Consider the following 23,330-nt stretch of genomic DNA (forward strand, 5'->3'; position numbering starts at 1 on the left):
GATCGTCTCGCATTCATTATCGGAAGAAGATCGAAAGTTCAATCCCAAATACGTACAGATTCACCGAATGCTATGGCTCTTTCCCGCGGGATCCGTCTTTCTCGGCCAGATAGATTTTACATTTGTACATCAGCTGTTTTTTATCGTGTTACTTTTCCACCGATTATCCAAGAAATATCTGCAACAATTTAATTTAATAATTTTCAATAATTCAATTTAATAATTTTCAATAATTCAATTTAATAATTTTTCAAAGTAAAATTTTCATATTTTGATTATAAGCGCGCGACAAATATAAAGAGAAATATAATTTTACTCTACAAATTATACGTCAAATTTGACGTGAAGAATAAATGTCTTGCTCACACGTGCACGAATATTTACGGTACCCAACCTTTTATTTCCGATAATGTTACATCACTACAAGAAGCCGGAAAATTATTTCCCTTTCGTTATTTCTTTCTAGCACTTAGAACACACGATAATCCGGGAAAGCAAGGAGACTTCCCTCTAATCGAGGACCGAAAGCGGCATGAAAACTTCGATGAATTTCGATTATCGATGTGCCACCGAGAATGCCAGATGCGAGAAAAAACCGCGACTCGAACCTCTTTAATCGCGCCGATTACAATCTCACTCGATCCGATAACTCTGTACTTTACGCACCAATCACACGTCGTTTCCTTCTTCCTTCGATGCGAGCGACTCGTACGCGACGCGACCGACAATAACGGGCATATCCCCTCGTCCGATGACACCCTCGCCGAAGGACGGAGACGAACACGTGCGCTTGCACTCGATGACGCGCGCGGCTGATTTGAAAATCCCTCGCGAGAAATCCCTGGCGCTGGCGCGTCACCGGCGGACAGGTCGACGAGGGGGGGGGGAGGGAGGGGGGAGAAAGAGAGAAAGAGAGAGAGAGAGAGAGAAAGAGAGGAAGGATGGACGACGCGTGGTGAGGTGCACGCGCGACCGCGCGGATTCGAAATTGAATGCGAGTGCGCGAGCGGACTCGGTGTAACTGCGGACGACGGTGGCCGTCGACGTCGCCGGGTGGCCAAGAGTCCGCGGGAGGAAGTGGGGACCCCGAACGCGACGGACCGTGGGGAAGGACCGCGATCGCGATCGTTACACGGCCGTGCACGCGCGGGAGAAGGCCGTCATCCGAGGTAGAGAGAGAGAAAGAGAGAGAGAGAGAGAGATACCTGCGACGAGATGCGTCGGCACCGTTTGACATGAGGCGCGCAGAATCTTTTTTTTTTTTTTTTACGAAGAGGAAAGGGACTCTATATCTCGAATCCAGATCCATCTAGATCGAGAATTTATTCGAGCAAGAAATACACTTAATTACGAGGCGCGCATTTAACCTTTAGTTTGAAAAAAAAAAAGGTTTGCAATTGTATATTTTTTTTTAAATATGTTTCTATAGATATAGATATAATTATTGTAATTTTTACAAATAAAATAGAGAGTGGCGCGTTGAAAAGAGAAATAAAAGTGCGTAACCTTAAGTAGATTGAATTATAAATACCTGCGCTTCTTGACGCTTCGATGTAAAATGGCGCCTCCTTTGAATTCATCGATGACTCGACCGAGAGATGCGCAGTCGGAGACGATACGTGAACTACTGCGCAATAATTGATATAGCTCCGCCGGTAAATTTCAAATGCGTCGGCTTGATGTTTCCAAAACACACGGACACTTTTTTTTATTGTAACTGTCGATTATATAATTGTTGACAGAGCAAAATACAGTCCCAGACATATTTGTTACAGATATCTGTAAAATTATTAAAAATGTTTATTAATTTTACGTATATAATAAAAAAAAGCACACAATTATATATAAATATTTGTTGTCAAGATATATAACATTTATATAATTCTTTTTTAGAGAAATAATCCTTTAATCCTACAATATCTCGAAACAAAAATAATCAATGTTATTTATTAAGCCTAGCAAAAAAAATTTACATGCATCGGAAACGAATGGCTTCGTGGAAATTTTAATTATTGACAGTTTTTCGTACGCATTCTAGCGAATTTTTTATCCATGAATTTCATCCATGGCTGGGTGGCTGCTTATAATGTTGCGCAAATTGCTAATAATCTCGAATTGAAAGATTTCCTTTCGATTTCGTGTCGCATAAGTACGGAGGACGATGAGTTTTATTGAGAAAGCGTTTCCACGTATCAAGATAGTCCTTGTAAAATTTGATTTCCAATTTTACCTGACAGATACTGTAATCTTTTGCGTCAAAGAATGATTCGTCGAATTATTTTTACATTTGTTTTGAAATATTATGAGACGAATTAATTTTTGTCCATTTCTTTGTCATTTTCTTCATCTTCCAAACCACCTGAAAAATTTCGCACACAAACTCATAGTGTCAAACATTTAAAATCAATATTCTGGTTGCGTGATAACGCGCATCTTCCTTCTGCGAGAGGAAACGGATTGCAGGATCGCAAAATTGCAGGCCTCGCGTAGCCGGAAGTGTGTCTAAACTTCGCGTGACCGGTTGCGCCGAGAGGTCCGCGTAGCTGTCGAGGTTTAGAATCTCGAACGGGGACTTGGATATGACTCTACGAGCCCGAACACATACAATGGCGGGGGTGTCGGAGCGGGGAAGGAAGAAATGGATAAAAAAATAAAAGGAAAAAAAGAGATACGAAGGAGTGGTAACGGACTTCGAGTCCCGGTGATCGTTTTCCGGTTTTCCGTTCTCGCAAGGCACAATTCCACCTCCTTCTCACTGCGCTCTTCTGCATCCTTCTCCGTCTTTGCCTTTCTCTCTCTCTGTCTTTCTCCGTCTGTATCACCTCTCTCGAGCGCTCGACCCTCCGCTCTTGTCCTGTCTCGCGCGAGAGGGAAAGTATTTTATATCACGCTTGGCTTGGCAAGAGAAAGGGGACACGGTTCGCTCCTAATTTCTGTGTCTTAACTTCGCGAACCTATATATCGCGTTGCCCGCCGTGTATGCGCCTGTAATTCGACGCCGTGCTCGAATTGTTGCACGCTCTCGCCGCGCGACCACCGTGAGTTTACGTCCCAATGTGAACTTTGCGCGACCGCGCACTCTTAGGCAAGCTCGATATTATCGATATTATCAAGAAGTTTAACACAAACCAAAGAAATGCAACATACTTAACTTAAAAAATTATATTATATAACTTTTGAATACATTTTCGAGATGCATAATGTGTAATGAGAGACCATGATATGAAATGCACCTTCTTTTTATTATGTTAAAATAAATGATAAGATCTTTTATGCAAGCTATTATTATCTCCTCTTTCTCTTCGATTGTATCTTGTTAAAGCTTTATAGACAAAAATGATCTACTCGTGTATATATAATTTTTTAGATAAAATAATATCGTGATATTTGTCAATATACTTTGTAGAAATAAATGACAATTCATGCATTCAATTAATTTTGGTGAAAATATAATTTCGAACTTTATAATCTATAATTACGATGCAAAAACATTTACACGTGATGCGCATGTCCTGAATACACAGTTCAAACGAGATATCGAATATGTTTCGCAACTATTTCTTTATGCGGAATGAAAACAAAGAAAATTCTTCGAGCGTCACGTAAATTCGCACAGCGATGCAGCAAAGATTTTTAATATTGATTCCCTGTTGATGGAATCGTCTTCGCACGCGGAAAATTCTTATCCGCGAAGAGACCCAGTAATAAGGCTTCTCGATGGAATCGATCGCTCGGAGACGAGGACAAAGCGAATTCGCGCCGGACCGAGAAAGAAAGAGAGATGAAACATAGAGTGGGAGGACAGAGAAAGAGATGCAGCAACAGCAGCGACGGCTCCTTGGCACAAGTCCGGTTAAAAGTGAAATCGACCATGTACCGTCATAGCCATTATTATATGTTATTCAAGCCAGACAGAACGGGCGATAGGATACCTGAGGCTGCTGTTACGAGAGTTGCGCGTTGGAAACGTAACTCGGCCGTCCCGAGGCTCATTGTTTCGTGACATTGATAGAAGCAGCGGCGATTCTCTCGTCAAGTATGTTCCAATTAAGGATCCGTAATCTTCCTGCGTGTTCTCCAATCCCTTTTTTCGCTCCTTCTACATCTTAGGACTTAGGAGCGCGTGTATATAAGCCATTGCGCGCTCCACAGCCATCCGCGTTAATTACGAAAGTGAAAGTATGGCTCGTTCATGATGTTGGATATGAAATAAAAAAGAAATATTCGTGCTTCTCCTCTTCTTCTTTTCATTGCTTTTACGTAATTTGGTTGATCTTGTTACCGTTTCTCATTCTGATTGACCGCGTCTCCGACTACGTCCACGCGCGGTCAATGGAAGAGACGTTTTCTCTGCAAAATCGTCGAATGATTAACATAAAATCGGATAAAATTTAATAATAATTAAATCTACTGATCTCTAAACACAATTATGTACATAAATAATAATATACTTAAATTAAATATTCAACATTTCATCAAACTTCAAAGTGTAATGTGATTTTTTTTCCTTTTTTTGAGGACTTATTCTAGATAAGAGAGTAAAATTTAAATGTATTTCTTGAAAATTTTTAATTTTATTAAAAACTTGTAATTGTCTCAATTTCTTTTCCCATACATACCATCTTTACGTCAATTTGCGTTAGTCCTGCCAGTGAATTTCGGTAACAAAACCCGGAAACTATTTTATACAATCCCTCTGTCTCAATCGCTTCGTAATCAAATTTCTAATTCGATCTCGCAAGATCGATCGACCGAGTCGAGAATTTCGTAAAGATTTCACTGTCGTCTCCGGCATATCGGTTTTGCATGTTACGTCATTATTTGCTGAAGTGATTAAGCGAATTAAACAAAATAACGATAATTGATAATTTGCAAAGATACAATAATATTCGCAAAATTGAAAAAATTACCTTGTGAAAAACTTGTTGAATTTCTTTCATAAATTATGCAGCGCACAGGCATCGGCCATTGTGACGATCGCGTGTAAATAATAATTTTATATATAGAAAAAGATTAGTGATGTTGTGTAATCATCCGGTTAGATCGCGCGTTGCTAATAAAGCTGCAATCTCTCTCTGCCTTTCACAATGCATAACGGAAATCGTGACTGGTTATGTCGCGTTTACGCCATGATTGATGAAATTATTTAAACTCTCTCTCTCTCTGGGTAAAGTTGTTTGATTATCTACCGAGTCCAAAGATAATTGGAGATCTTGATATAAACGACCATTGGTAATATCGCATGCAGTTACCATTAGTTCAAATATTCCTGAAACAAAAAAAATATGATTTATATAAAAAAAAATTATTGTTTTATATATAAAAAATATATGTAAAAAATATATATATAAAATACATTAATAAAAATACGTTAATTAAAATACATTATAAAATACATTGTATTAAAATATTAAAATAATTACAAAACATTATTTAGTCAAAAAGACAATGTAAAAAATAAATAATACTATAATATGAAAAATTCTTTTCATATACTAAAGAAATGATGAGGTTTCGAGATAGACATAGAGTCGTCTCGTATTTTGAAAAAATAAATCTCTACCTCAATAAAGACGTTAGACATTTACATTGCACGAGAAAAAAAATTAGCCACATTTTTACTGTAAATTTAATATTTTAGAAATTATGGTTGGGATATAAATAATGCATAAGTGATTTCTAATCTTTTCTTGCAATAAAATTTAGAATAATTCGCCTGCAATAGATAAGAGAGGAAGAGAGAATTGTTATCTAATGAAATTCTTCAAATTGTTGTCACTCTTTGATTCGAGCTGTGTGATAACAAATCAGTCGATTAATCAATCGCAGTAAGCGATTATATATTTTTGATTGAAAGTTCGATATATTGATAATATTTCGTGATAGTATCTTTATCTTGTTTATTACTCACATAATTTCTAAATATAACATGTTGAAAACCCGATGATAATGGTATTTAAGATAACGGTATAACCACCTGCAATGTAATCGAGAGAATTAGATATGCATGATATCTTTATCCTTATAATCTGTTATACTCGAGATAAATGTCTTTTTTTCACATCGTCATTATCAAAGAATTAGATCATTATCGCAAGAATAAATGATTTTAAATAAATCCTCGGAGAGGTTCCACGTGCTAGAAATAAATTTTAAGATGAAATTAAGTTAATATCAACAATTCGATTAAGATATAATATTCGATTGTTAAGCTTTCAATCCAAAAAGACTTGATCATTTATCGAATATTATTATTCTCTTTAATCAAAGTCGATATTTCTTTACCTATCCTTACAATTAATGTGATAATTTATCATTTGATCCCTTAGCTTATTGTCAAACACTGAACAAAAACAAAAAGAGACATTTGTTTGGGCGAAATATACATATATTATTACATTTTTACCGCATATATGGCTTTACGGCGAATTGAAAAACACATTACAAATGATATAGTATAAGCTCATTTCGATAAGATTATAGAAAGGTCATATATTGTATCATTGCCATATATACTTTTGTTGATTGCGCCATAAAATATCCATAAATTGCATTGTTTCTTTCAAAATTAATCATGAAAAGAATTATATCATTTATTCAAATTATCTATGCTCGTTACAAAATATAATGCGCCAAATATATTACGATAAATGTATAAACATATAAATAAAATATAGAAGCAGAATTTAACTTCCCAAGATTTACGATAAAGTTAGGAGAAAAATATTCTTTAACGTACAGATTCGAAAAAATTGAATTTTTCTCTAAATTAGAAAATGTAAGCAATAGTAAATGTTATATGGAAAAATGCATTATAAGATGTAAATGAATATTTTTGATCATCGACAAAAATGAAGAATATTACTTCTATATATTATATATATGTTGTTTTTATTATCTACTTATATACATTTACTTATCTAGGTACACCAAGCAGATTATTAGAAATGAAGATAATATCTGGAATTTTGTATTGATACAGTATTTCATTACATTTATTAATTGATTATAATTCATCATAATTACAATAATAATAATAATAATAATAATAATAATAATAATAATAAGAATAATAATAATAATATAATAGATATATAATCAGAATAATAAAAAATTAATTGCTTTCGGTTCTTGTGACAGCTGCCTCAATGCTGTTTAGTTCCTAGCAATCCTACAGAGTTTGCTCGCTTAGTTGCAAGTAAATTTTAGAATCTTTTTTTTTAAATTTTAGAGAATACATTTGTGCATCTTGTATAATACATATGTTGCACAATTTTTCATGGACTCTCTATTCTTTTTTTGATTTTTTTTATAATACCTTAAAATATGAATTAAAAAATATGTAATTTAAAAAATACTTATTAATTTGCCCCGAGTGATCCAAGCTTTTATAAGATTATTTTTCTCTCTTATTTTAAATATTAAGAAACACAAAATAATTATAACATGCTTATCATTATTACATATCGGCCGCCCCACTTTTTTGCAATATAGAAAGAGATATTTTTCGTTATCAGAGCTCTATATATATATATAATTTTTGCCGAAATTTATGGCTCTCTATGTTAAATGCACTAATTGCTTGTAAAAAAAACTGGAAGAATTTATTTTTGATAAGCAGTTTTTCTCTCTGAAATATCAATTCTTATATCTAGAATGTATGTAGAAGTTATAATATGCGCTACATATGTAAAGAGATATAATTAAATTATCTATTCTGATATTTTATATATCATGCAACAGGAGAAATATTGATAATCATGAATATTACATAATATTCCTTGTTAATAATATCAGAGGGATCATTTTTAATGCTCTACTTAATCTGCAGTTTCTTATTAACTACTAAAAAATAAATGTATTTTTAATAAGAACAAGAAAAGAAAGTGATTTTAAAGCATTGTCTGAGAGAAAAAAGCTGCATAAATTGCACGTTACAAGCATTTTAACAATAGTTAAATACATTTTCGTTTGAAATTATCCATAAATATTTTTTTAGAGAAAAAATTTTGAAAAAAGCAAACAAAATAATGTAAAATTATGTTGTTTAAAAACAAATTGTGTACAAAACACTTACCATTTGTTGAAAATAAGAAAAAAAGAAAAAGTAAAATTATTTGATACAACAAAAGCTGCAAAAAGATGCATTGTTTGAGAGAAATGCCTATGTATATATACTCCAAAATATTTTTGAAATAATAAAGCTAATTTAAAGGCGGCTCAATAAAATCGTAGATAAAGTGTGGATTATTTGAAGTGTCTGTTAATATTTCAGGTGATGTCAATCCCATTGTTGAATCAGTATCCCTCCATGGATCGATATCATTTCCCCCAATATCCAGACCAATTCGCAAGTTAGCCGGTGTGTTGCCAATAACAAAGTGATCTTCAGTTAAAGGTAGAACATCTTTCAACAAAAGCCTGAGCCCAAATATTGAGATAAAAAAAATTATTAAATTCTTAGATAAAATTATTAAAAACGATAAAAATTAATGTTAATACTCATATCAAATAACAAATTTTCTTACCAAATATCTTCATCAGCAACAACGTGAACCTTAGGGATGGGAAATCCATTGAATGGAGAAGCAACAGGTAATGTATAAGCACCCATATTTTCAAAAATTATCCAATCGCCAAGTTCCATATCATGCAACATAATATTGTCGACAACTTTATCCAATCCGTCACACGTCGGTCCCCATATGCTTGAAGGAATCATTTTTCCGCAACCATTCTAATGATAAAGATCAAGATTAGATATTAATAAAAAAAACGGGAAAAAATATTATATTCAGATTTTCTTTTATCTAAATAATATTACCTTCAGAGGGATGGGAGTTACATGTTGATGATCGTACAGCAGACAATTGAAGGATCCATAAACACCGTCGTTGATGTAATACATATTATGTGTAACAGTGGTAGAAGAATTTTCATCTCTACGTACAGAACGTTTGCTATGAATATTCGTTGCCAAAGTAAACGCAGATGCGACATAAAAACGGCCCGGTTCAGCAATCACGTGAACAGCATCAGCTAAAATGCAAAAGAATTTTAATTAAGTTGCACAATGTCAAATAGGATATATTCACAGTAACTAAGTAATAAAGAGAAAGAAACTTACTATTGAAATATTCATCGAGAGCTTTGTTGATAATCTCAGCCATTTTGTCAATGCTTGTGCCTTTGTCGCCTGGATAACCACCACCAAGATCCAAAAGATATGGTTTAAAACCAAGATTGGTAGCCATATCGAATAATATCTTGCAATGATGAATAGCACAATGATATATGGGTGGATCTTGACATCCGGAACCAACGTGAAAGCTAAAACCGACTACGTTAAGATCCAACATGTATGCAAGGCGTAAAAGATTAGGAGCCTCGTGTATCGGATCACAGCCAAATTTCATGCCAAGCGGACACTGGGCCGTTTCCGCATCGCAACGAATTCGTATAACAATCTGCAAAAAAATATATGTATAAAAATATATGTATAAAAAAGGAAAAAATATATATATATATATATATATATATATATATATATATAATAAACAATATATTACTTAGAAAAAATAAAATTGTTACCATGATTATATTTAGAAATGAGAAAATACATAAAAATATTTATGTAGTTATTATACACAATTACCTTAGCTGTCGGGAAAAGTTTTTTAATTTTATGCAACTCATTTTCGTTATCTACTGTCATAGTATCCACTCTCATTGCAGCAGCATGACGAATATGTGAAGCAGGTTTAGCCGGATTAGCAAAGATAATTCTTGATGAATCCACGCCAACACTTAATACTTTATTTATTTCATTCTATATAAAATAAAGATTTGTATAAATAAAAATAAATAAATAAATATGTGTGTATATATGTACAGATACACACAAAATATGCACTTTAGAAAAATGTATTTATTACTTTCTAAAATAAAAGTACATTTGAAGCTTAATATTTACCTTAGATGCGCAATCGAAACCAACACCGAGGGCCGCTAATACCTCGATTACCATCAAATTATCGTTACATTTTACAGCTGGAATTAAAAAATTTATATAAATAAAAAATAATTTGTTATATATATTATACTATAAATTCTAAATAAATATATAAATGACTTACCATAATAGGGTTCAACTCGTGGCAATTTTTCTTTCCAGATTTGATGTTTTTGCACAATATCTCCTATATCCAATACATAGAAAGCTTCTTCTTGTAAACCACTCAATGCAATATTTTTGATAACAGTCGCAACATTGGACTCGCTATCCAATACGTGGATGCGTTCGTCTAGATTTGTTACCTTCATGTTGAATGAGTTTTATGAATTAATCAGTACTCTGTAGGTGCTAGGCAGCAAACTGAAAAATTAAGCAAATATATACGTTTTTATATTATACAGATGAATAGATGCTAATATTGTATATTTTGTATATTGTAAGCTTTAATAAATTTAATAATAATAACAAAAAACATACGAGGCAGCTGTCAATGCTAGTCGGGTGAGTCGTGAGGAGGCGGATTAAAGCAAGATCACTGTGGGGGTGCTAGCAAAGCCACGGGGGCTCTGCATTCAGGGCCAACTTCCAGTTGTCGCAGTTACTCAAGCACCCACCAGCAGACTGGCCAACCAGTCTATTGTAGATAGAACCCTATAAAAAAAATGAAATTTTTATAAATTTTTGCTAAATGTTATAAAGTTTATTTACTATAAAATACTAATTTGTACATAAAAAATGTCTAAATATATAGAAATTTAAACTTCACAATAATAGAAATTTAAAATCCATGATAATGGAAATTTAATGATAGAAATTTAAAATTTATGTTACTAATAGGATATGAGGGAATTATCTAAATATTAATGCATTCATAAATTACCATATGATACATTAAAATAATTTAGTATAGTCTACTGGACATAAAATCGTTTATCTTATCTGCTTATCTTTTTTTTTTATCAAAGCATTGAAAATTACATATGGTATTTCTTCTGCAAACTCATTATAATAAATAATTAAATATGATAAAAAATAAAGACATTTTACATTATTTTAATTTGTCCACTTAATTTGCTTGCTTCCTTGCATATATGTGTGTATGTGTATAATAAATACATTACAGTTTGCTTTGTTATTTACATTTTACAGTTATATTTTAATTTTGAATAATTTTACATCAAAATAAATTAATTTAATGAAACATAAATTTGATCTTACCTGAAGGAAAGTAATTCTCGTTTTTTTATAGACACAGTACATAAAATTATGCTTACAACTGTTTGAAAGTTTTTATAATTTTAAAATTTAGCCTTTTCAACTTGTTCCATATGTGCAAAATAAAAATGAAATATAAAAGAAAAGGATTTTTTAAAATGATTTAAAACTTAATTAATTAACTTAATAAAATATAAGTAAAAGCTCTGTTTATTAATGAAGCTCGAATGGATTGAGACTCAATACTGAACTGGCAATTGGTTCAACCATTACTTATATCAAGAAGATAAGTAGTATCAGGCAGGCTTTACTTATACAAAATTATCTGACAACTAAGAAATATATGAAAACCAATTTAGAGCAGAAGGATAATATAAAATCCACTCAAGATCAAGAGTCAAACTTCATTGGAAGGGTTGGGAAATACCACGTTTATCTATTACATTTAAATTATGATTAATTATTTATCTATCCACAGTGCTACGTCAATATTTGATATAAATATCAAATGATGTAACATTTTCATAATAGTAAAAAAACACTCGACTAAATGCAATACAAAAAATACAATACTTGTCTATAAAATAAATATCTTAAAACATGTAGCATAATTTTAGAATACATGCATAAATTCCTTTTACAGTTTACATGAGTTCAAAATATGTTGGAAATAAATTACAATATGTTTCTTTTTATGTGTTAAAAGTTTCTTTTCCACATGTATACTCATAAAATAAGAATGGATATAGCTCAATGATATTAAAATATATAACAAAATATTGCATATTCTTTTATATATGTTTAGAAAATTAAAATTAATAAAATTCCTTATCTCTCTAAATGCTTATAAGCTTGAACAAAACTACAAAGCACAGTTCTTATATAACGTAACAATAGCTTTACTGGTTTGAAGAAGAAATACCAGTCTGAATAGGCTAGTACAAGGCAAGATATGGGTAAACAAAACTACTGGCCATTCTACAGACATTGATGTTGAAACAAGCAATCTGACACACGCGAGAAGATTTCAAAAACATATCTTATCACAATTTATGCATGTATATGTGTACTTGTAAAGTATTGGTTTTATGATTTACTTCATTTGCATTGGCTGGAAAAATATATATAAAACTTGTCATAAAATATAAACACTGAGTTGGCAAGAAATCTTAACTGGCAATGAGTGTTAATAAGTAAATCAATAAAATTAATTTATTTTTAAAATCATTTATATAGCATGTTTCAAGTTTATCAATGAGGAAAAAACATGCGTTGAAGAGAATTCACAGGAATATTTTTTTTATACGTACTAAAAGTACATGGAATTATTTTATGTTTAATATACGTTAGTTTGTCTTAAGATAAGTATTTGATACATTTGTACTTTAGAAGGTACTCTCTTTATATATTGCATAACATATGCCAACAATATGAATTGTCATGTGTGACGTATAATCAAAAGCGAAATGGGGAAAACATCATTTTGCACTAAAATGATACATATTGAGGAGATTGTAGAAACTATACCAGGAAAATTGTGTATCAGTGAACTTTGAACTGAAAGCTGGAGTAAACAGAAACTGACGCGATCTCAACAGAACTCGATTTGGGTATCATTGTACAAGTGAAAAATCATTTTTTTTCCTTCTCTTTTCCTCGATAACGAAGAATGCAAAGTAAGGAGTTCATGAATCATCGTCTATAATAAATGCGATTTTCACGTGATTGAGCATACCTCGCCGCTGATAGGGGACGAGATATATACGTTACAGATATATAGATCCATATCACCCAGCATACGTAAAAAGCCGCATTGTGCGACTCTCTGTCCACGAGGAGTCGCGGATACGTACCTTATCGAACGATCGCCACCCTGCGGGTCGGCTAACGGTTATTGACGGAATGATGGAAGTTTTCGGTGACTGGATCTCAAAAATCAGTCAGATCGGTCGACGAGGTACGGGTTGTCGTTCGTGGCGACCAGTGCCTGTCGTCGAGTTCTCGGTACTCCGTGCGGCCTCGCTTCGGGGCAAGGACATTCGTTTCGTCCGTTCGTAACCCGGTTTACGCGTCACGTGCGAGCATCGTAACGTCGTCGTCAAATCGTGTATTTCAATCGTGTAACCGTCAGGAGGATTTCGTTCCGAGATAAGAAGGGAGTTGAAACAAACGTACGACACGGAGCCGACTTCGTACACCGCCAACACACCTCGCCGCCAGCCGTGCGCGATCGCGAAAGGGACGATATGGATTCTCTACGGTCCAAAATGGAACTAATCACTCGCGCATGCGCACCGCCGCGGCTGCGTAGCAGACGCTCGCGCGGGAACTTCGTAACGTCGACCAATCCTGCGCTTCGTTCTCGACGCGTGCAAGTGTCAATACGGCGGGAGCCAATCAAATCTCTGTCCCTTCGGCCTTGTTCGTTTTTCTGAGAAAACTTACTTTGCGTTCCATCTATTCACGAACCATGGTTAAGATGTCACTCATAACCTTAGTCTGTACTTGACTGATATAAAAGTATAATTGTTACTTTAGTGTATGAAAAAAATTATGTCGAATAGTAAGTTGTTAATGATAAATTATTAATTGACCGTGTGACAATGATGCGCGAGTTGAATGAAAAAAATGTTATTTTAAATGTCATACATGAAGCACGTCAGTCTGATGACAGTTATTTTTTTAAAATCAAATTTCTTATTGATATATAATTTCAGAAAATTTTACAATTATACATATGATAAAGGAACAAGAAAGATAGTTCATGGAGAAGGAATGCGCTGCTAGGATAAATTTTACATTTTTAATTTAATTTTCAATATGCATAAATTTAATACGCTGAATTCTTCAAAGTTACCATTAGGACGTCTTTATTCCAGTAGATCAAATATTAAATCATCAAAAAACTATTATGATACGTTAAAGATTACGCCACATGCTACCCAGAATGAAGTGAAATCAGCGTATTATAAATTATCTCTTGAATATCATCCTGATAAAAATAAAAGTGGATATGCAAAACAGAAATTTCATGATATCTCAGAGGCCTATGAAGTACTTGGCAATCATGAACTGCGTAAGAATTACGATCGAGATATAATTATTCATCAACCATCAAGCTCTACTACTGCTCAAGAGTCTACAGTTCACAATAAAGACAAGGTCTATTCGGGAAGTTCGAGAATTTATAATTTTGATGCATGGATGCATGCCCATTATGGGGAACAAATGCATAGGTATCGTATAAGAAGAGAAATGTATGAGCAACGTAAAGAGATGGAAGAATTAAGTCGCAGCAAAAAAAATTCTCCTCGAATCATAGAATTTATCCTATTATTGGTGACTTTAATGGTAGCCGTTAAGTATGCGGAACGAAAGGTAGATGTGCCAGTTTCTGAAAATAAAAAAGATAAAAAATAATAATAAAAGAAATTAATTAACGTATTTATTTAGAATCATATAAATTGATATTTGTTTTAATGCTAAATGTACAAATTTATTTTTCTCTTATTGCTATATTTACTAGTAAAATAAAGAAGACACTAAATAGATTATGGTAAAAGATAAAATATCAATGCTCTATATTATTTTATACATCCTTTAAAAAGATGTTATAAAGTTGTTACAACACATATACAGTTAACATATTAAATAATATTAGTATATCAAGACAAAAAAAGAGTCAAATATCTCTCTTGTGTAGCAAATATTTCAGAAATATTACCATGTAAGAATGTAAAATTCTGGGTAAATGTAATAATGTATAATTGTAATGTATAATTGTAAATTATAATGCACATTACTCAGTATCAATGTAAATTACTTGATATAAAAATGATGAAAAATTAATTTACAAGAGAAATCAATATGTAAAAAATAGTTAAAGTTATATCTTATATGCTGTGACTAAACATATAGATATATTTTAAAAACAAATAAATAATACATAAATGCTACATACATGTAACTTTTCAAATTATTTAATATGGCCTATAAACTGGTAATCCCGATGGCAAAGGCATTGGCATAGCTACAGGTCCAGTCGGATATGGTATAGAAGGCGTTATTCCAGGGAAATTTGAAGCAATCGGATAGCCAGGAGTATTGTTGGAAGAATGACCTTTTCGTATAAGCTCTCTTAGTTTGTCCACTTTCACTTTACGTAAGTGCATAAATTTCCTACGTGACAAAAATTGATCCAAAAACTCGTCCACTTCGATATCACCAGCTAAAAATTTCTCTGCTACTGTCTATATATTAAAAAGATATAATTTAATTTAGATAATTTTTATCAAATAAATGAGCATACAAATATTTTTATATGTACTTCTGATTCTTCCTCAATTTCAGCAGCAGCTGCTTGCAATAAATCAAGTGCAGTATCGACAGTCATTGTACCAGACTTATCACCTGTAAGTGTAGTACATGTAGTTTTATAAATAGATATATTGTGTCATCCTATAAACAATAACTTACGCATTTCATCTAATTTGTTTTTGACACTAGTACACAATTGATTGGCCTGCTCGCTCAATTCTTTCAATATCTGTTTGCCTTCTTCCAATTCAGGTTGCTTGGACAAGTTAAATTCAGCCAAAGATCTATTGCTTGCCATTAACATTTCCTTTTCAGTCTCAAGATTCTTAAACTAGTTTTAATTTAATATTAAAATACTTTATTTTCATATCATGTGTTATTTATATAATATTATACAAATAGTTTCAAGCAAATATTTTGCAATTCATCCATGTAATGCAAATCTTTTCCTTCTCTATTCCTTCTCATTATGTATTATAGATTTATATAAAACAATAAATATTGTTTATACAGATAAATAAATAACCGTTTAAATATTTTAATTTAAATTTAATAATAATAAATATATAAAGAATTACAATACAAAGAAGATGATACATATAAGTAATTTAGTAACCTATAGTTTACAATCAGTTCAAATTGCCAAGTAATATGTTACTCTTTTTTTAATTGTGGCACTTAATTAGACTTAATATTACAATCGTACCTGCTTTATATCTTTCACGATATCTTCGAATTTTCCATCATTGTTTAATAATTCCTTCAACTCATCGTTATCTAAATGAGACAATAAACCCAGTGCCGCGGGTATGTCCGGTTCCTGATTCGATTTATACATTCCTCTCAGAAGTTGACCCACACAACAATCTCTTTATTCTAACGTATTCGCTTTTTTCTTCGAATTATTTACAAATTGTTCAATAACAACTCTAAAGACGAAGTAACGTAATGACAGATGATGACAGATTCGTTCCAAAGAGGTTAAATTCCTTGATGGCGTTCAACGCCATCTCGTGAGTCAGACGATCACTAGCTTTGTTGGTAAAGTAGTTTTCAGTTATTGAGAACAGTGCTGCCGCCACGTGGCGTGACGTACAATTAATTGACGGTAACCGGTGAGTGAGCTTTTCAAATGCAAGCAGAGAACACGGAGGCACAAATCGATCCCGCGATGCGATAGAATAACAGCCGACAGCTTTTCCTCGACGTCTGGCAGACGATTGCGCGCCGATTACTTCCAAGAGGGAGGAAAAGAAGAAACAGCAAGAGACATGGAATCCGCGATCGGGCACCTCGAGCAAAGCGTACGTATAATTTGAAGTATATTTTTACGTGATTTTTGTAAAATCGTTCGTCGCACAATCAGTGCAACGGAGGAACGTTATTCACGACTGTCAAGAATGACTTTGAGCAGCGAATTTTCTCGTGCTTCAGGTACAAAAAGCCGATGGAAAGTTGGACATGATCGCGTGGCAAATAGACGCTTTCGAGAAAGCTTTCGAGGAGCCGGAAGACGAGGTAGGAATTTTTTGCCTCCGACACAAATAGTATGATTACGAATCAGTCATACTTTTATCAAGTTTGTTCTTTTTAGCTTTGCATTTTATACAAATATGCAGGCTATCTTGCTTTCCTAAATTAATTATTAATTTTGAGTTTCTTTAATAAATTGGAGATCAAAATTTTAAGATGAGATAATGTATAAATTGCAAACAATTTGGAAAATAAATTTATCTAAAAAATGTAGATTATTTGATAATAATAGAACAATACAAGTCTTGAATTTGAAGCAAGAGAAAATGTAACAGATTATGGCATTTTTCAGCAAAGACATGGTGTAACACAGTGAATCATTTCATCCTTGTTTACATTCAGCAACCAACAAGGATGAAGTGATATGCTGTATCCTTTGTGTCGCTTGCTGAAAAATGCCCAATGAAAGATAGAATATATAAGAGTATATAAATACAACTAAAAAGAGCAAATATATTGTGTTGTATCTGTACAGAGAGAGTTCTCTGTGACAGAATATTGAATAAGTGATGTCACATTGTGTTCATTGGACAATTCCTGCTTAAAGCCAGGACGCTCCGTTTCACTTGGCGTTAAATATGTTCTGTGCGACGTCACATTTGAAAATTTTTCGTGTGCACTTTATTGTTTGCCGTGTTTTTGGGATCTTCAATCATCAAACCGCTTTCCATTTTGTGCTTCCAACAGATATCTGTGCTTCGCCTATTACACTCTGTTCATCAGGTTACGAAAGATTATCAAAATCTCCGTCAAGAAATTTTGGAAGTTCAGCAGTTACAGAAACAGCTTTCTGATTCACTTAGAGCTCAGCTTACACAGGTGCACGGACATTTTAATTTATTGCGCAATAAGATTGTAGGACAAACTAAACCACAACTGAAATAAAAATCAAATTTATTATATGTTTGGAAGAAGAATTTGATATATTTTTTAGAATATTATTTGAAGAAATTTACACATACTTTACATGAGATGAGAATCAAAAGTGCATTGTATTGAAAAATTATGTGTATCCACACTTTCTATTGTAAAAGTATTCAAGATAGAGCAAATTGCAAAAAATCCTATGGTATATAATTCAAAAAAATAATATATTGCATATTATTAAGAAATATTTCAACATTTTTTAAAGAATTTTAATAATGTTGTAACTAATAACTTCTAACAATATTCAATCAATGTTTGTTGTATTCTTTTCTTATAAGCATTGTTTAAAAGACGTTAGAAACTTTTAACATTGAATTCTCTTCAGAAATGGAGCGAGGGATCAATAGCTGTTATTAATACAAAACTTATTTGCCTTATGCCTTAAATGTAGTAATGGGGGCCAATCTATGTGGTGGTATATATTGAGAACAATATCGAAACACATGTTAGACTATTTTTTATTAAACTCATTACATCACAGCCCCTATTCTTTGTTAATCAACATTTTAAAAGCATATTAATAAACAATACAATATTATGTTCAATCTGCATACAGAAATTAAAATCTCTCAGTAGTGCATTAATTGAATGGCTAAAAAGTGATGTTTGTGTATTTTTATTATTATTATTATTAAATTATAATTTATTTTGTACATATCTTTTACACCATTTTGAGGACAATGGTTATTGAGAACTTAAGTTCCTCGTATATCAGTCGTCAAATTTTGAAATATTGAAAATACAAGCTTAGCATGGTATCTTTGTGCACTTCATATCTAGCTTTAGATGAGTTAGATATTTATGCTTTTTTAATGCGAATTTTAAATTTCAGATAGCAATTTCAGAAATGCTAAATAATATAAACAATGATATTTTAAATATTTTTATGTCTTATTTAATGTCATTAGTAATACTGTCTGTGTTGCATATATACTGGGTTACACAACATGGACAGATTATGCATATACATGATACTTACTATTGATTGTGATCAAAGCAACTAGAAATAAATCTTAATATCATGTAGAATTTTTTTGCAAGTAGTATAATAGTATAAAAATATATCTTCCATTTGTAAAATGTATCTTATAATTTGTCTTTCCATGTATTAAAAATATAATAACAATATTTTTCTTTATTTCATCTTTATGTAGAGCAACTAAAAAATTTATGAATAAGTTCCAGAGAAATATTAATAATATGTTGCTCTTGCTATACAAAATTTTTTTAGTTTTGCTATAATTCTAACAGACTCATAAATAATTATTATCTCTCATTATGCATAGGATTAACTTTTGCAACTACAATACAATTTATTCAATATGTATGTAACTCTGAAAAACATTATATATTCAAAAAATTTCCAAAATATTCCTGCAGATTTTCAAATATATACAATGCTTAGTGTTTAGCACGCTTAATGTTTTTCTTGAAATACACAGAGAATTTTCAATATCTTCTAATTTACAAAAAAAAAAAAATGAATGTAATATGAAGGAAGATGAGGAGAACGCGAGATAAATATATAAAGATAAGGTGTTGTGGGAACTCCTCAGAAATGGAAAACACTATTGCCTTAAGACATAGATCTGCATTTACATGTACTATTCTTCAATTAGATATAAAACATTTACACGCACTATATGTAAGCTATAACAATTTATTTAAAATGTACTTTCAAGAAACCTGTTCAACGTTGTGAGCTAATGGATTTCTTAAATTATTTTTTTAACTGTTTTCACACATAAACCATCTTATATTAAATATCTAATACATGTGATTAATTATTTAGTATTATTTATATTATCTGTATAGATTTACTATGCGAATTTATCCGAATTAGTGTTTATTACCTAATCAATTGATAAACGGAATAAATAATGTATAGCGCGAACTTGAATTTTCACATATAGAGTAACTGAGTTTCATGATGGTAAATTGTTTGTTGTACATGTAATGAAATACGCGCTATTTCGTTCCAAAAAAATAAAATAAAAACGCGCTATTTCGTTAAAAAAAATAAAATAAAATAAAAACTGTCGATTTACTCGTATTCTTACATCTAGTCGATTAATGGTATCCCACGGGAAACTCCTCCAAGTCAATATTATTATGCAAAAAAAAAAACAATGTTTTTGATACTCAGTAACTCGCATTATTATTATTAGGTCTATTATGATTGATCTATATTGCGATTAATCAAGATGTGTCTGTCGAAAAATTGGGAAGAAACTTAATTATTGCATTACATCTATATTAATCGTGATATAAGTCATTGTATCTCGTTTCGTAGTTTTTATCTGAAAAATTGATAGACAAATATAATTTTTATTTTGATAGAAAGAGAATATGTATAACACTGTCAAACCAAAGTCATATGCATCCATAATTTTTCGATATAATTTGTTTATACGCATATTGCAATTTTCAATATTGCGATAATACATACATGTATAACACATACATGTAATGCGTATTGCATTATATAATATTTAATAATTTTATTCTTCGATACATATGACTTTGTTGATACAGAGACTCTATTGATAAATAGTCTATTATTTGTTAACACATGATATAAATAAAATAGTTCTAAGATATAAGTTAAGAGAAAAATTATCTGAAATACATTGAATACATGTGCCAAAAATTTGATCAATTAACAATACGTTGTTTATTTTATTGGAAATAAATTGCTCATGATTTATTTCCTCTTTGAATCTTACATATCAGGTTGAAAATCTGTTGAATGTTTATTCATCTTTTCTCAAAATATTCCTAAATATTTTCATTAAAAAAAAATAATCTTACGAGATTAACTAAATAATCTGACGAGATTACATTATTTAATATAATTGTAGATATATATGAAAGAAATATTGGTTTATTAAAGGGCGTTGCATAGAGTAACGTAATTCCTTATAACTTGTATAAGTTGAGCAAATAAAATCTTTCGAGTCTTGAAGTGCGATATCTTGGCATTTTAATCCATCATATTTTTCTGTTCTAGAATCATTGGCTATATGTTTTAGGTGTTTTTTTCTTTTAAATTAAAAATTATTTTCTAGAAACAAGAGAGAAAAATAATAATTTCTTTTTTTCTGCGTGACACGACACATAGGAATTCATGACGCCCACTTGAGAAATGATGTGTAGCATTCTAAACATTTAAATATCATCGTGTTCATTTACACAGTTACAATGTGCTTCGTCCTTAAATAAACATCTTGTACATATTTACTAATAAATGGCATACAACCATAATTCGCTGCATGTTGCATGCATAGATACAATGTATCAATCGCATATTATTTAATAGTATGTTACTCAATTTATTCTTATTAGAATCAATATTTACTTAATGTATATAATCATACAGTTACAACTTCAGTATAGTTAAAGATGTGAAATATATTGAAGTGGATTTTAATTATATTACTTTATATATCTATTTATAATATTTTGTGTGCGTAAAACTAAAAATTTAAATAAAAGTTGTACTTGGGAAAGTGATATAATATATATTACTTCCTCATAATATATATATAAATAAATTACATACATAATTCAATTATGTATATAAATTATAAAATTGATTTCTAGGGATGAGTCTTTTATTTAGCATGTACTGAAAACTGTACATATATAATTGCAGTACATATATCAAAATATTAAAGTTTGTCGATTTTATTTATCAATCTATTATACACACAATTGCTCAAAATTTCGATGTATATTAACAAATTTAACGATTTGACAGAAACTGTATCTTTTTAGATATTTATCACATCATTATAAATAATAAATTATCTCTGTAGCAAACCCCCGAGAGTGCGATATTTTTCGATATTATTACATAGAGCTAATATAACAATAATTTTAGCGATCGAAAGTAAAAGAAGAAAAAAATCTATCTAATCGTCTTCATTTTTTAAAAAGAAAAAAAAAGAAAAAAATTAAGAAATAAAATAATAATACAAAAATAATAAAATAATACACAATAACAGAAAATGCAAAAACTAAAAAAATTATAATTTATATTAAAATGGAATCAAATCAGTTTGATATTTCTGACTCATATTTTGACGAAACTAGAGTCTCTCAAAAATGAAGCTTTCCGTCTCACTCCAGCGAAGCGATGTTACTTTAAATGTCAGACAGGCGAGGTCAGATGAGCTAAGAGCCTAATCAATTACTCATTTCCCCTTGCTAACGCCCACGGCGAAGAGACGCTTTTCAAAGAAATGTACTATTTTGAACGACAAATGCCTCGAGGGAAAAGATGAAAGATGCACCAGGAAAGTAATAGATACAGTCTTTTACTAACGAAACGAATCGATGAAAGCAGAAGTATTTATTCTTTTTTTTATTGGTATGATTCATTAACTATGACTGCATATATTTATAATTGACGACGAATCTGGAAAATATTTTGTGCCGAACAGCACAAGAGAGCGGCAAGCGGTTTGACCTCGTAGGTGGACCCAAGCGAGAACCGGTTACTCCACGGATGAAGGAAAAGCGTCTCTCAAATAGGAGCGAGGTTGTAGACCTTCGCCTACAGTGGAATCCTCTCCTCGTGTTAGAATATGTAGCCACGCGTTTATAATGTGCATTCAATATGCATCCCCTATGCAATAGTGAGCTCGTCGATAAATATTAATGACCTTGCATCGCAAACTTGACCAAATGTGATCCTTACACTTGACGTAGATATACAAACTTTCTAGTGAATTACTATTAATTAACTAGAAAATGTATGCCGGAGTTGCGTGATGTCTTTTTAATCATTAAGCTCTGAAACAAATTTATATTATAGTCTATTCTTCCTTAGCGAAAGTGTCGAAGATTATCATTACAACTTTCCACAATCTTCAGTATTAGATATCTTTGTTCATTTGAAACAAAGTTTGAAATTAAAATTCTTGATAATTTTTCTCAACATTATCAATGATATCAAATCGTTGAGATTAAAATTATGGAGTATACAGGGTATCCCATTTTAAATAATGCGCTCAAATATCTCCGAAACGGTGCGTTAAATAGAAAAATGTTTCAAACAAAAGTTGTATGGCTTGAAGGGGGCCATCAGATGGTGGCAATGATTTGACCTTGGAGAGTCATGAAGGTCACCGTCAATTTCTTAAATGGAACCCCCTATTTTTTATTGCATATTCTTGTAGCTTATCTCGAGGGCTTTCCAAAACACTGTAATAAAATATTTTTCCCTCAAGTACTTTTTGAGTTATAAGGCTTGAAATCATTTCTTAATTTTACATAAACCGTAAAATATCTTGTAAAATATTCATTTTTCGATTATCTT

The 23,330-nt window shown here is 31.6% G+C and overlaps 5 protein-coding genes and 1 long non-coding RNA gene across 16 annotated transcripts in view; 2 read left to right on the forward strand and 4 right to left on the reverse strand.

The window, feature by feature from the left end:
* Positions 1–1,763, reverse strand: part of Sona (sol narae metalloprotease) — a 47,101-nt gene extending 45,338 nt beyond the window's left edge. For 2 of the 10 annotated variants that reach the window (XM_083078469.1, XM_083078465.1), the window contains exons 1-2: positions 667–1,025; positions 57–178 (exon numbers count right to left, since the gene is read on the reverse strand). The gene's annotated coding sequence lies outside the window, so the exon portion shown is untranslated. Of the gene's footprint in view, positions 1–56; positions 179–366; positions 640–666; positions 1,027–1,531 lie in introns of those variants that run through there. The other 8 variants (XM_083078474.1, XM_083078470.1, XM_083078467.1 and 5 more) reach the window with 7 other exon arrangements.
* Positions 1,764–2,366: 603 nt separating this feature from the next.
* LOC145959534 (uncharacterized) lies at positions 2,367–5,250 on the reverse strand. The gene is made up of 3 exons (XR_014435070.1): positions 4,911–5,250; positions 4,620–4,824; positions 2,367–4,350 (listed from the first exon to the last, which is right to left on the reverse strand). It is a non-coding gene; the product is annotated as an uncharacterized LOC145959534 (long non-coding RNA).
* A 1,716-nt stretch (positions 5,251–6,966) lies between these two features.
* LOC145959535 (ornithine decarboxylase 1-like) lies at positions 6,967–13,482 on the reverse strand. 2 transcript variants are annotated; one of them, XM_083078483.1, is made up of 9 exons: positions 13,084–13,482; positions 10,493–10,666; positions 10,137–10,375; positions 9,974–10,050; positions 9,656–9,829; positions 9,128–9,467; positions 8,825–9,039; positions 8,529–8,737; positions 6,967–8,421 (listed from the first exon to the last, which is right to left on the reverse strand). In XM_083078483.1, exons 3-9 carry the CDS (start codon positions 10,321–10,323, stop codon positions 8,205–8,207), a joined length of 1,419 nt encoding a protein of 472 aa, XP_082934609.1. In that variant the 5' UTR covers positions 10,324–10,375; positions 10,493–10,666; positions 13,084–13,482; the 3' UTR covers positions 6,967–8,204. The 2 variants fall into 2 exon arrangements, with proteins under 2 accessions (XP_082934609.1, XP_082934611.1); XM_083078485.1 differs by lacking the exon at positions 13,084–13,482 and adding an exon at positions 11,234–11,472.
* Positions 13,483–13,495: 13 nt separating this feature from the next.
* Positions 13,496–16,855, forward strand: LOC145959538 (uncharacterized). Its single transcript, XM_083078489.1, has 2 exons — positions 13,496–13,793; positions 13,948–16,855. The coding sequence occupies exon 2, from the start codon at positions 14,051–14,053 to the stop codon at positions 14,648–14,650; it is 600 nt and encodes a 199-aa protein (XP_082934615.1). The 5' UTR covers positions 13,496–13,793; positions 13,948–14,050; the 3' UTR covers positions 14,651–16,855.
* Positions 14,084–16,536, reverse strand: Vps37b (vacuolar protein sorting 37B). Its single transcript, XM_083078488.1, has 5 exons — positions 16,254–16,536; positions 15,707–15,878; positions 15,558–15,640; positions 15,192–15,480; positions 14,084–14,624 (listed from the first exon to the last, which is right to left on the reverse strand). Exons 1-4 carry the CDS (start codon positions 16,383–16,385, stop codon positions 15,211–15,213), a joined length of 657 nt encoding a protein of 218 aa, XP_082934614.1. The 5' UTR covers positions 16,386–16,536; the 3' UTR covers positions 14,084–14,624; positions 15,192–15,210.
* LOC145959539 (uncharacterized) lies at positions 16,720–20,978 on the forward strand. Its single transcript, XM_083078490.1, has 3 exons — positions 16,720–16,851; positions 16,982–17,065; positions 17,768–20,978. The coding sequence occupies exons 1-3, from the start codon at positions 16,819–16,821 to the stop codon at positions 17,963–17,965; spliced, it is 315 nt and encodes a 104-aa protein (XP_082934616.1). The 5' UTR covers positions 16,720–16,818; the 3' UTR covers positions 17,966–20,978.
* The last annotated feature ends 2,352 nt before the right edge of the window (positions 20,979–23,330 follow it).

This window comes from Camponotus vicinus, unplaced genomic scaffold (assembly GCF_025532165.1).
Source record: "Camponotus vicinus isolate PSW18456_S1 unplaced genomic scaffold, iyCamVici1.0 SCAF_1, whole genome shotgun sequence".
Taxonomy (NCBI): Eukaryota; Metazoa; Arthropoda; class Insecta; order Hymenoptera; family Formicidae; genus Camponotus; species Camponotus vicinus.